This window comes from Pygoscelis adeliae, unplaced genomic scaffold (assembly GCF_000699105.1).
Source record: "Pygoscelis adeliae isolate BGI_AS28 unplaced genomic scaffold, ASM69910v1 Scaffold293, whole genome shotgun sequence".
In the NCBI taxonomy this organism is placed as follows: Eukaryota; Metazoa; Chordata; class Aves; order Sphenisciformes; family Spheniscidae; genus Pygoscelis; species Pygoscelis adeliae.
In genome coordinates this window covers 11065-24562 of record NW_008824362.1, presented here as the reverse complement: position 1 = coordinate 24562, position 13498 = coordinate 11065, and the positions used below count along the sequence as shown (strand labels likewise).

General features: G+C 41.9%; 1 protein-coding gene across 1 annotated transcript in view; it reads right to left on the bottom strand.

Moving 5' to 3' along the window:
• Window positions 1-11825: 11825 nt before the first annotated feature.
• Window positions 11826-13498, bottom strand: part of LOC103913383 (39S ribosomal protein L1, mitochondrial-like) — a gene marked incomplete at its 5' end in the record, with an annotated part of 12065 nt that continues 10392 nt past the window's right edge. Inside the window, one exon of the mRNA XM_009319875.1 lies at window positions 11826-12252. Within this exon, the coding sequence (XP_009318150.1) occupies window positions 12089-12252 (164 nt within the window). The remainder of the gene's footprint in view (window positions 12253-13498) is intronic.

Genomic DNA, 13498 nt, shown 5'->3' with positions numbered 1-13498 from the left:
TCTGAGTGTTTCAGGCAGTGCAGGAGAAAAGCTCCAAGAGACAGCGTTATCTAGTAAGATAATGTATTTTTGATTGACACCACTCCACATAACAGTTGAAACAAAAATTTAGCACCCGCTCACGCTCTCGGTGAGATTGTGGTTCTTACCAACGCATTTAAGAGAAGCAAGATAGGTCCTTCCCTACTACATAAGATAGAAACGAAGAGACAGAAATAAGCTGTTATTAAGGAATGGCAACTGTGCTTGGGAGGTCTGTTTCGTTAGTCTTTTCCTTTCACCTGTGTTCTTCATTGCTGTGCTCAGTTGCATGGAGTCTATTTCCTTCTCCCTCCACCATTTTCTTCAGGGGCAGGATGCCCATACAGAGGGAAGCCACAAAGCAAATGGCTTACCTGCACAGTTTTGGACTATTTTATGTTGCTATCCACCTTTCTGCTACTATTCACTATGCTTTATACAATTTGTTTCCCTTGTTCAGCTGCAGCTTCCCCCTCCCTATTTCTCCTACCTTCCTTTCTGCTGTTCGGAGCTTGACTCTCCTTCCCTCTTCCTTTTCTCCCCATCTCCTGAGTACCGACCTGCTCATCATTCCCATGCCACCATCTTGCTTTTGTCATTTCTCCAGCTTTCTTCCAACAGGTCCTGCTGCACAGTTCACAATTGCTGACACCCTACACAGCCATAAAACAACAAGGTTTTGCTTTCTGGGAGTGGACAACAAGCATACTGCCAGCGTGCAACTCCTTTGCTAAGAAAGCTGTTTTCCATGCTCAAACTGTCTTAACAAATGAAATCAGTTTTCGGAAGGTCAGACCTGCTATGCTTCCTCGCACTCCATGTGTTTTTTTACTAGTCATATCTACATTCACACCTATTCATAGAATTGTTTAGGGTCTCTCTGCTATCAGAGTCACACCACCCCCCCCAGTAATACTCTCTATTCCAGCTCTCACCTACGCCCACCAGCTCCAACCCTCCTGCTGTGACATGCTTCCCTCCATGCCACGTCCTGCTGGGCCCTACTACTACACACTACTAGCCCTGAAGCCCTTTAAGAAACCCAGGAATTTAAGAAGGGAGTTCAGGAGACCTCAAAGTCAACCAAGGCAGCTCCTTAAGGTGTGTGTTAATAGCCAGCAGGCAAGAAAACAAAGGTCCAAGCTGAGCAACAGGAGACAGGTGATCCCTGAGGGGAATCCATTCGTACACAAAGCTATTTCAGACCATAACACAAGTCCTGGTGCAACACAGGAGAAGAGCAAAGGTTGAAGGCAATTCCTTCCTGCCTCACCAACGTACCCACACAGAGAAGCAAAACACTTTGTGGTCAGAATTCACACCATTCTGGTCTCACCAGACGTGAAAAAGTAGATTTTCTAACACAAGGAGGTAACAGATATTTCGCCACTCTCTGTCAAGGCAGATGGTGTCACAAGTTTTCAATTATTAGAGATGACCGTAGAAGTAACTTACATTAATATTAACACTGTTCCAAAGAAGCTGTTCAAGCCAAAAGAACTGAAGATCCATAATTTACATCATTTTGGAAATTTTCCCATTCCACAATATGAATGAAGAGCTTTTCCCTCTGGAAAAGGAAACATGCATTTAAAATAAAACACTTCTCCAGTTTCACACCAAGGCCTCCCACACCATTTCAGAAATTCAAAGTTTTGTAAAGTCTTGTCCTTCACATTTTATTTTTTTTAAACTCCTAATTCAAGACAAATGCAGCATTTCTGTTTTGAGTCTATTTACAAGTTAACAGCAAACGAAATAACAGAATCGGCTTCAGACTGTCTGGAAAAATATGAGATTGTTCTAAGACTAAAAGCTCGAAGGGTGCATCTCGCAAAGCAATGACTCAACTGTCAACTGCAGCCGCGTACCTTGGAACTAACGGCACAGCAAGTCACTGAGGTTGTACGAATAAACCATTTTTAACCATCCTTTTATCACATGTCTAGGCAGAAGTCAATTTTCTGCACATGGGTGTTCAGGATCTGTTTCTTAGTTTGGCATACAATCCCTGGTTTGAGAGATTCGAGCCAGACATAACCTACATTCATTGAAAGCTGGGCATGTGCTGGCACAGACTCACACAGAACAGCTGAAGAAACATGTTTCTGAAAAGGATCCGTCTCATTCCAGCTCTGCTGGCTGAGGTCTCTTCTCAGCATCTTTTGAATTTCTTGGAATTTAGCCCACGTGGCCCGTACTCAGAAATCTGTGGGTTAAGCCTTCCAAAGAGGATTGCAGCCTTCATATAGGAACTTGTCAGATAGAAGTAGACTCAGATGTAGTCCTATACTTGTATCAAGCCAGCTGCTTTCTGGGACAATTAATTGTCTACTTGTCAGGTGGTTTTTTTGTTTTTGGTTTTGTTTTTGTTTTTTTTATATGAAGTGGATTTTTCTGTGGATTCCCCACTTCCAGAATCCCTGACACTTCACTTCTTACAGTTAAAAAAAATCTTCCCATTTTCACCTGATATCAATACACACTCCTTCCTTCAAGGCTGCTAAATTATAAAAATAAGTTACATGACTCATTTCTGTATGTATTAATTACATTTCATCACTTTGAACTTCTAACTTCTGGTCACACTGGTCATTGCTCTTCTGTGGAAAAATGTAAACAGGAGGCCAGAATCTACCCTCTGCACAGCTCTTCCTTCTTCTATTGTTAACATTTCCAGCCTGTCCTGTGAGCAGAATTTTGCCACAGCTCAAATTTTTTTTTTGGCATCTTGGGCTATTTCTGCTCGGTCGTCTTTAAGAATAAGCTGATCTGTTGAAGGCCAGAGAGCGGGATAACAAACTGACCTTCTTCAATGATTAACAGTGCAGCAGCATCGCTGCAGCACTTGCACTGACCAGAGCTTTTAGCATCTCTGGGAGAAAAAAAAAAATGTTGATGGCTTCCTCCATAGAGAAAACTGAGGGTAAAGGAAGCAACAGCTAGAGGTACAAACAATCCACGAACAACAAAATTACACTGTACCTTCTTCCCTTCCCTGGAGTTGAAAAGTGCACAACAGATGCAAGTCTCCTAATCGATATTAAACAGCAAAACCAATTCATCTTTGATAAGTGTTTTGCTGAATTCCAAGCAGCAAACCCTGTCAAAGTTGAATGAAAGTCTCTGTCGGTAGATGTTCTGCTTGGCAGAGAACAATAATGCGCCAGAGGCTGCAGCTGTGCCATAAGTAATTCACAGTTCTCACATGAAAAGTAAACAAATGCCATACAAAGTGGCACAAGCTTTTTGGGAGACAACTTAGCACTCATTCCCTAACACGTCAAGACACTGTCATTGACTAGAAGCTTGGCTTGACTTTAATGTGTTCATGGTCGTTTACAGTTGGTATTGTATTACCCAGAAGGATAAAGGATTTATTTCTTTCATTAAAAAAAAAAAAGAAAGGTTTTTTTCTAATCTAAGTGTGAGATCAAGCACTGAATGGGTTTTATCCAGCCAAAGAGAAAAACTTCCTTTCGTAATATTCTGATGCTGTGATAAGGCTAGATGAAATTCTCACTCATGCAGCATGAAGCCTGACACACCCTAGCCATCTTTGACTACTACCTATTTTATTTCAGTCAGTCTTTTGTCAGAGGTAAGCAAAACTGCTTTATTTACCAATACATGTATTTGGAGAGGACAGGTGAGTTTTTAACATGATGCCTTTAAGCTGCTCTTCCAAGATTATTCATGGGACCTTCTCCCCACTTGATCCATCTCCCTCCGAAACATTAAAACGTACTTTTAAAATACTTAAGTGTCTGTAGCTCAGTACACACACGGATACAACGCCTGTCCTTGATTTTAGTTCCAAGTTCTCCAACTTGCTAGGTAGCCTTTACAACACCTTTTTTACAAAGGCTTTGGAAAGGAAGTGACAATTTGAAAGCCACTCTGACACATTTTAAGAGGAGTCTGCATTTCAGAGTCTGGAAGCTCTACATCTAGTAGACATTTCGCCCCTCCACATAACACCCAAGCTGACAAATCACTACCGAAACAAAGGAAATTCAATCTTTTCCCAATGTCTCTGCACACAGACAAGGAATTAAGACACCACCTCTGTGGACTACATATAGTACTACAGATTTCGTGAATAAGCATTTTTAAAACACGGTGAGATTAGTCCATTAATCATCTCTTTCAAGCCACTATTCATCAATAATGGTTGCTCGTAAGGATTTTGAAATAACATTACAGCAAGTTTTCTTGACATACAAACAACTGGAGCTTTCCCTGCCATCTCATCTACTCACAAGCCTGTTGGAAAGCCCTTGTGAAGCAGAAAAGCGACCCTTCCCCAAACTGAGGGTCCAGCACAAAATTACTTTAGTTCTCTTTATGCAGGGGTGCCTGCATTTCAGCTTGGTTTAGCCGATGCAGATGTGCACTGACATGTGCTACGCAGCACACACAGACCTTGTCTTTAGTTTTGGGGCAGCATACAATTGACCACGCTCACGCGGCACAGCTTTCCAGCAGAACTACAGTCGAAGTACAAAGGCCACCAGGCAGCACACTGGTAGTAAACCCAGCAGGCACCTTCCAGAAACCTCAGAAATAGTAAATGGCTTTCTACTACACGGCACATGTATACTTAGCTTCAACTAGGATGATGTTCTTCTATCTCACTGTCCCAGTCCCCAAAATCCACCCCCCATCCCCAACAAACCTGGGGAGCTGAAAGCAGGTGTGCTTGGGAAAGCCCTGTTACAGGAACCATGCTTACAACGGTTCAAAGTCCCCGAAATAAAGCTTTATTTTTCACAGGGCACCTCTAGCATAAGGTCACTGTCTACCTTGCCAGCATGCCATCTTTTCTAGAAGCTTTGAATAGTAGCTAGCCTGTGTACAGGTCACTTCCAAATTTGCCTTCTCATAACCAATTTTACTAATGCTGGGAAAAGAAGTTAACCTGACTTTGTACAAGGGGCATCTTAAAGGAAAAAGTTTTGCTTTACTTCTTTATTTCTGCCCCAGTCACTTTTCCTCCTACTGACTCCGAGTCTGTGCTGCTAGCAATGTAATCGCAGGACTCCTCCTGCTGGCAAGACGAAGCTTTCGGGAAAGAACACAGTACTTTTAATCATTACTGCTTTTACTGAAAACATTTACAGTTTAGTAGTTTTTTTTTTTTTTAAGCCTTCTTGAGGCTGAGAGGACAGTCCGAGTGTTTCTCCACTTGAACAATACAAAGGCCTTTACAACTCCAGTTGCAAATAAATACCATCAGCACAGGTTTCTAATATAAAGAAGCCCCCTAGAACAACACACGGGCTCACAAAAAGACCTGCTACCCCACTGAAGGTCACACCAAAGCTTCCAAGTGCCACGGCCCCTAACATACACCTGTCTCGCTCTGCCAGTGACCAAAACCATGTGTCATTGCATAGTCACCATCTGCAGTAATAGTTGATCTTAACCCAGCGTTTCCCAGTACCTGGCAAGTTGGGAAGACTGTGTTTTTCTCACTTGTTTTCCAAGTACTCTCTGAGCTAAAGAACTTGATGTTTAAACTAATAGCATTTGACTCGAAGAAATTCAGTACTGTACTGATTACTTTCACATTTTTCACAGGCAGTTTTCGCAGAAAGCCTGATCTTTGCTCTCAAAACCTTCACAAATGAGCACTTGCCCTTGCTAAATGGTAGAACACTGCCCACTAGGGGTAAAGGTAACGCTAAAACCAAGCGGCTTGTATTGAAGGCCACTGATGAAAGACAGTACTAAACCTTCAAAGTCAACGACTGTACCCAAACCAAGTCTCCCATGAAGCTTCCTCCTCTCAGGAGATGCCAATACAAATGCCCAATGGACCAATTCCCATGCTGCTTATCCTCATGCATAAAAAGCTTATTTTCTAAGAACAGTGATAGGAAATAAAGGCACCGTTCTCCTCCCAAACCAGCTTTCCGCTTGAATGGCATAGCGCTCCCCCCCACCAACACTAAAACTACTTGCACGTGCACCGAACACTAGCCCTGCACGGTACAACCATCAGGAATTCACTCTGACAGCTCCCCCTTCATTTAGTTGTGGGATGAAGCCTCTGGTCACCTGCAAGCCGAGATACTGACAGGAGTGACTATTTGTAAAATAACCATGTTTATCCCTAACAGTATTTTTAGTCAGTCTTAACAGCTTTGTTTTGTTTCCCCCCTGTCCCATTTAAGTCAAGGCAAGTTTTAACATACAGACAGGATTTAGGCTACGGTTTTAGCTTCACCCAAAGTTCGGAGGCTGACAACAACGGTACTGCAGAACGTGAATGTAATCATTCATAATGCCCGTCTCAGCATTTAGAAACATCTTGCCCCTACTAGGCACATTACATTTTTTAAACAGACCTCATCAGTGACATCGTCTGGATGCGCTTTGTGCGTAGCCCAGGTCTTTCCAAGCAGTTTTGTATGCTTCAAATGAAGCCCTCAGCCCAACATCTTAGGCTAGCCTAACTTTCAGAGCAGAGGCAGACACAGCAGAACTTGGCAGCTCTGTCCCTGGGAAAATTAAAATTGGTGTCTTCTATACCTGACAAGTTAAAATCCAGGAGGTGTACAAGGCTGATTTTACTTAACATTTCCAAGACTATGCTCAGCTACAGTACAGCAGAAACAGCAACTGTGGGACTAGCACTAATTCTAACCCCCAGCACCCTGGAAAACCCCCGGTGGGTAAGGAGAGGCTAGCCTTTCTTGCATCGGTTTCGAACGTGGCATTTGCAACATCCCTGTCCTGCGCTTCTAACTTCACCTCCATGCCGTAATTTACAGCAAAAGCCCCGTGAACTCAGTTTGACCCATACAGATCCAAAGTGTAGTGGAGTGCAACTAATTCCCGTACAAGTCCCGGTTTAGGCTGAGTGTCAGCCTAAACCCTTCATTCCTCACAACCGCATGCGTGCCTCAATGACAATTTTTTCCTTGTTTGGGCAAATGTTTCTGTATGCACTGACTGTGAATCCGAGTTCAGTGTCTGCTTCTCCTTAGTTAAACTAACAGCAGTTTCATATAAGACTATTTTAAAAGCAAACATACATCATCTGCGTTACTAAATATATTGCAGCACTCCCTTTCTTCCACAAGGAACATGAGTGAACTTTTTCAATACTCATAAGTAGTAGGGATTTCAAGCCCCATACATCAACTCCTGCTTTCTTACCATCAGTAAGAGCACACTTTTAGAGGCAAAGAGCCTGCGACCTCAAATGCCGTAACCCGATACTTCCCCGAGAAATATTTTTGGTTGAAATAAAGCTGCCAACCAAATTCAGCATAGCTTGGATTGTGCCGCTAAAAAGTAGACAGGAGAGAACGAAGGGTAAATGCACTGAAAAAATAGAAAGCCCTTTGGGAGAGACCTAGGGCACCCCGATCGGCCTTCTCCACTTATGTGGTATATGGGTAGGTGGTCTCGTCCTTCCAGCGACACTCCAGAGTATCTCCCCTTTCTTGCTTAGGGCCAAGCGTGCACAGCAAGGTATGGTTTGTTACTAAACGTTGTCTCCCCTTAACTCGTCAGCTGCTCTGCAGGAGCCAAGAGCGTGGGCTCTCACGCCCAAGTAAGTGCAAAGAGTTTGCCTAGAGTACCTTTCGCTGTGGAGTAACTTACCTGAAATAAGTTTCCGCTTACCGCGGGTAACATCACACAAAAGCAGCTAGCGTGGACTGGTTAATGCCTTGTAACACATCCTTTCTCACTTCACCACATATTTGGGTAACCAGGTCCTGAGTTAACTGCCCTTTTGCTTTTGATAGAAGATCTGTGCTCTATTTACCTACCAAAGGAGTATTAAGCACTCATTAACAGAAACTCTGGTAAAAAGGGTGCCTCTTGTTATACAGGACTTACAAGAACTTAACAGTCAGGACAGATGACATATTTATATACTGCTCTAACTAATCAAAAACCGCTAAAGCGTTACAATCCCACGCTTTGCCATGAGTACACTAGTATTAATTTCTAGAAGCCAGCAATACCATTTTAGTTACGCTTACTGTAACAAACTGCTTTCTAAGGCATATTGACCCAAGAACCACATGTACAACAATTCCCACTCTGCATGTTTCGGGACTAAGCTTATTAAAAGGGGAATTATCTCATGTTGTCTTCCTCCCTTTCATCTCTCCTCTGTGTCAATCAAGCATTTCAGGATAAAAATGACAGCGTAGTCAACAGCTTGTATAATGCTATTTCAGCGTTACACACACCAGGGACATTATTATTTTTATCAATTAGTAGCATAGTAACACGTGTTCAGAACTGCAGGATTACACCTGACCAAAGGCAGCTGAAAATTTGCTAAGTTCATGAGCTACTTTTTTTGCTCACCTGACTTCTAGAGCTTCAGATTTACAGTATTCCCATAGTGTTCAAATTTCCAAAGTGTAGATTCCTGCAGGAATGTTTGTTATTCCACACTTTTATTCTTTGAAAGTACACTCAGCAGTCTGACGGCTTGTGACTTAAGGTCACCTGTACATTTATGCTTAAGCATCACTTCCTTTGGTAAAAGCCACCCATCTTCAAAAGGGCAGGTCTACCTTTTTCCATAATGGATAGTAAAGTCTTTGAAATAAGCCAAGAAAAAGAAATAGAGAAGAGACCAAGAAGCCTACGCAAATGGTATCACAAGCCTTGCTTTTTCCACACCAAACAGATAACTTACCTTCACATTGTTCCTTTCGGGTCGCAAACAGCACATAACTATTATAATATCTTGTAATATTCCTTGTATGTTTAATTCATTAGTAATAAAAACACTCTTTGCTTACACACAGGCACAAAATGTTATTTGCAGGGTGAAACAAGGTTCCTGTAAAACAATATCCTACCTTTCGCTAAAATTTAGAGTGTTAATCAACCAGTCGCAATCCATTTGAGATGCACGTAAGTTAAGAGCCAGGTCCTTAAAACGAAGCGCAGGCGCATGGCTTCATCTTCGCCGTTCATGCAACATGCATCCTCAGCACAAACTCCAAGCAGAAAAAGGTTACAGCGTAAGTCATGTACTTGCAGAGGATGCTGTACTTGAGCTAATGAAGCTAGACATATTGCAGATGAAGAGCTTATGCAAGATGATTTTTCATTGGAAGAAAACATCTAGGTAAAACTTGCCAGAAGTAATCAAGCCTTTTGCTGCAGACTGATTAAGTTGCTACCCCATTCTATGGTGGCATAGACTAGACTTGCCAGTACACAACCATCAGAATCAGTACAATCAATTACTTAAGGCACAGGGTAATTGTGAGAGGAAATTACCCACAAATTTGAAATATTAAAAAAAACCACCACAAACCACCACGCTATTTCCTCTTGATTACCTACCCTCACCTATCTTCTGAGACTTGCCTGGTGCTCCAGACCAGAAATGAACAGACATCAGTATTAGGGAGCTAAAAAAGCTTTACTCCACAACTTCAACTTCTGCAGAAAAGAGGAAGGAGGAGAAAAAAAAAATATTAAAAAAGACATGAACCATTCTCAAGACACTTACAAATGACGACCATTACACCAGCCTCCTCATCGCCAATTCCTGATGCAGGAAGGTTTGGACCAAGTGGGATGTTTAGGACGGTTAACATCACTGAACACATTTGACAGTTTTTGCCAGTCACATCAACTCTTCTCTTTGAAACACAACAGATATAATTTTTTTCTTTCTACTAGGTATAGGAGCACAGCCCACAGTAAAAACAGGATTTAGATGGCTATTCAAGTGCACTGGCATTGCTTTTTCCACATACTACCTAGTAAGTCTACTGAAGTCAGTGTGAAGCCTTCTTTTACCCCCTAAGAGAATTTTGAGGTAACTCTGAGCGAAGCACCCCACATAATCAAAAATATAGCAGCGTGGCCTAACAGTCATCTGCCAAGCACCCTGACTGACAGCAGCCAAAAGCTTCAGACGGGAGGTAGAAGAATCTCTATGCAGGCAGATATGGCTAACCTCTTCGAAAGATGAGCCTCCCCCTCCAATAATAGGAACGATTTAAAGCCGCAACCACCCACCACCCTTCCAGATTTGGATAAGCTCATCCCTTTTACAAATAGCCACTCCTTTTTGGAACCATCTTACATTTTAGGGTGCAGTTTTACTAACATATATTTAGCAACAAAGTCCAAAAAAAAACCCCCACCGAGAAACTTTTCCTAACACCTCTACAAAAGGGAACAAGAATGCCGCCTGCTGGAAACTATGTGGAAAAAAAAAAAAGGGAAACAAGTTCTGCAGCAAAGCAAAATACACCTATTTTTAAACAGCCAGTTAAAAGATGCAGGGATATTTATGCTGGTCTCCAGTTTACATTTAAGAACTATGCTGGAGGAAAACAAGGTAAGCAAAATAAGAAGTCACAGCAATTGCCACAGACTGAATTAAGTCAGGCAGAACGGTAAGATTACATTACAAGCACGCTCAAGACTGGCTGTTGCCAAAAAGGGTTGGTGTTGTGGTTCTACTCTGTTTGACCCACACCAACCAGCCCCAAAGAACAGAAAACTAACTGTGCAAAAAATGGAACCATTGCCAGGTTGAGCCTTCTGACGTGTTTAAGAGCTCAAACCCCAACACGAGTTCAACTCATTTACTGGGAATCTACCACTTACATCAAACTGTGCTATTGCTCAAGAGAGACCTCCATTTCACTTAGAGAGTCTTTATTTTCAAGATTTTCCGCCAAATCTAAGTCGTATGCATAGCTACTAAGAGTCAGAGGAACAAAGTTAGGCAGGTAGATAACCAAAGGTGACCCCCACAGCCTTTCCCCCCCCCGTATGCTGCCAGAGGGGATGGGGAGCCTCCATCCAGCCACTAGAAAAATCAGTGTCTTCTAGCCAGGTCTACAGAGCCTAGCGCACTCCGAGATGACTAACCTAGACCACAGCCCTACAGCTCCTAGCCACTCACTGCTCCTGTTATGTATGTGCTCTTCATCTCCAGACAGTAACGCACTGAAACCACATACGGCATCCGTCAGCATTTTTAGGCAAAAAAAAAAACCCAAAAAATCATCTCATCAGGAAGCGTAGCACCGGAGTCTTCCTCTGACAGTCACCTGTATGGAAAAAGCTATCTGCTGCTCCTTGTTGTGAAGCCACCCTCACTCCCCCAAACCCATCCGCTTATCCCAAGTAGTTATTCACAAGCCCATCAAGAAGGACCTCTATAATAGAAAATAAACAAGAAAGTGACACTTAAACTTTGCGGCCTCACTCAGGTTTCATCCCAAAACATTTTAAGCATAATTCTTTCCAGGACAGTGAAAACAAACCACTAACTGACCCAATTCTCTAAGGGGCATCGTATCACTTATGCATAGATGAAATAGCATTATTTGAAAGCTAAGGCGCACGATCACTCCTCCCACAGAATACATCCAATTTTTTCCTTAAAAAAACTTCACCTATTACAATTTGTCAAAGACTAACCTGCATTCAGAGGCTCAAAGTAGCAGACCAGTAATCCTCTGTGTACCGCTCCAATATCTACGTATGCAGATTGAATGAAAAGAAAGTGAGATTCACAAGCATCATGCAGAGGTTACTCCCACCAACTCAAAAGGAACACCATGTCTGACTCGGCAGAAAAATGGAATGGTAAATAAAAACTAGTTTCCTTCATTGGCGAGTTACACAGCAGCCTTCCACAAGTAAATGCATTAGTTGCTCTGCGGGGGACCGAGTCAAGACAACAAAAAGCATTGAACATTCTGCAATTTCAACAGGATTATGGATCTAACATGTGATGGCCTTTTGACTGCAACTGTGGAAATGGGATGGCAATACTTCAGAAGTTACAGAAATACTTTTATTGAAGTAAGAACTAGTACGTGCAAAGAAAAAAAAACACACAAACTAGGGAGCTTTCAGCTACCAACAAAAGGAATTTAAAGTGTCTTGGGTTTTTACAACAGACTCCTGTTTGTGACAATATTTCTTGTTACACAGAATTTACAAGTGAAATTCACAAGTTAGATTTATTTTTTTCTTTTCATAAAGTATGATTTGAATTACACCATTCGCTTTCCAATCTTGATCATCAGATCTACAAGGACAGACATCAGGTACTAACAGATTCTTGGACATTTTTTTCTTCATTATCATCTGCATTTTCTTCTTCTTCTTCTTGTTCTACTTTCTCCACCTGAGGTAGAAGTCCATCAAGGTTCAATTGCAAACCTTCACTGGTTGAAGATCTAATAACCAACTTCCGCACAAAAGGACCTAGAAAACAAACACCACCACCAATTCGGTCACTTGACCGCTGTTCATGTCTCCAGGCTGATTCATCTTACTACTAATCCATACCGTGTCAAGCACATGACCGGAATCATAACTATACATGTAGACACATCCCTTCAGTACGGAGAGTTTAACACCCACCCTCGCAGATCAGGTTCAAAATGCAGTTCACACTCTGGTGCCATAAAAGCTACTAACTTGATGGCTACCTTATTCCTTCAGTACCTCACCCAAACATTCATACATCACTAAGAGCACAAAAGAAACCATTCCGAATTCAGGATCCTACCATGAAATGCTGAGGGAACCCTTTGACAAGATGGAAGATTAAATAGATCTCCATTGTACTCTGAGAACATCTGCCTGGTGGTATTTTTAGTCTTGCATTAGATCAGGAATGCCGTTTTAGTGATAACTATGTAGCTGCACCGAGACATGCTATTACATATGGAAAGTCTGAAAGGAACTGAAGAACAAATATCTGGAACTAGTTGGTCTAAGCGATTGATAGCAAGCATATCTAGACTCCATCGTTGTAAAGACGTGTTAATTATCAAGTTTGCTTCCTATCAACGGCAAATATTTTTTCATCAAGCCAGTAAGATACCCACCACAAGAATCAAGCTTGATACCGCAAAATCAGTGGAAATGCTAAGACCAGAAGAGCTTACTCTTACTTACCTCTGCTGGTGTAGGTCACATATAAACTCATTAAGGACAGAAATACCACCACTTTCTGCTTCTATTTACTTCTATTTCCAGTCAACCAACCCCTTATACTTTTCATTTGGGCTGAAATGCTTCTAAAGGCATGTGTACCTGGCTTTTTGTGGTCTGTTCTCTGTACAGCAGTTACTATTAACAGCATCACCCGAAAAGATGCAAGATGATTCTTTTTGCAGACGTTAAGCCAATATTAATACAAAAAGCTGTTTTCTGAGCTTAAACAAGGCTATTCTTCCATAAAATTATGTTCATAAATCACCATTTCCACTCCAGCTAAGCTGATGACATTTGTTTCAAGTTTATTCCATTGTGACAAAGAGCAGACAGCGTATTAGTTGTTCACATTCTTTGCTCACCACAGCGAGCAGAGCCCACAGGAACAACACACAGAATTCACACCTTCACTCCTTCGCAACCTGATCCTTTTTGCTAAGGAATTAAAAAAAAAAGATAACAGCTTTTCCCTTGGAGCAGCAAATATTTTAAAAATCTCTTGGTAATA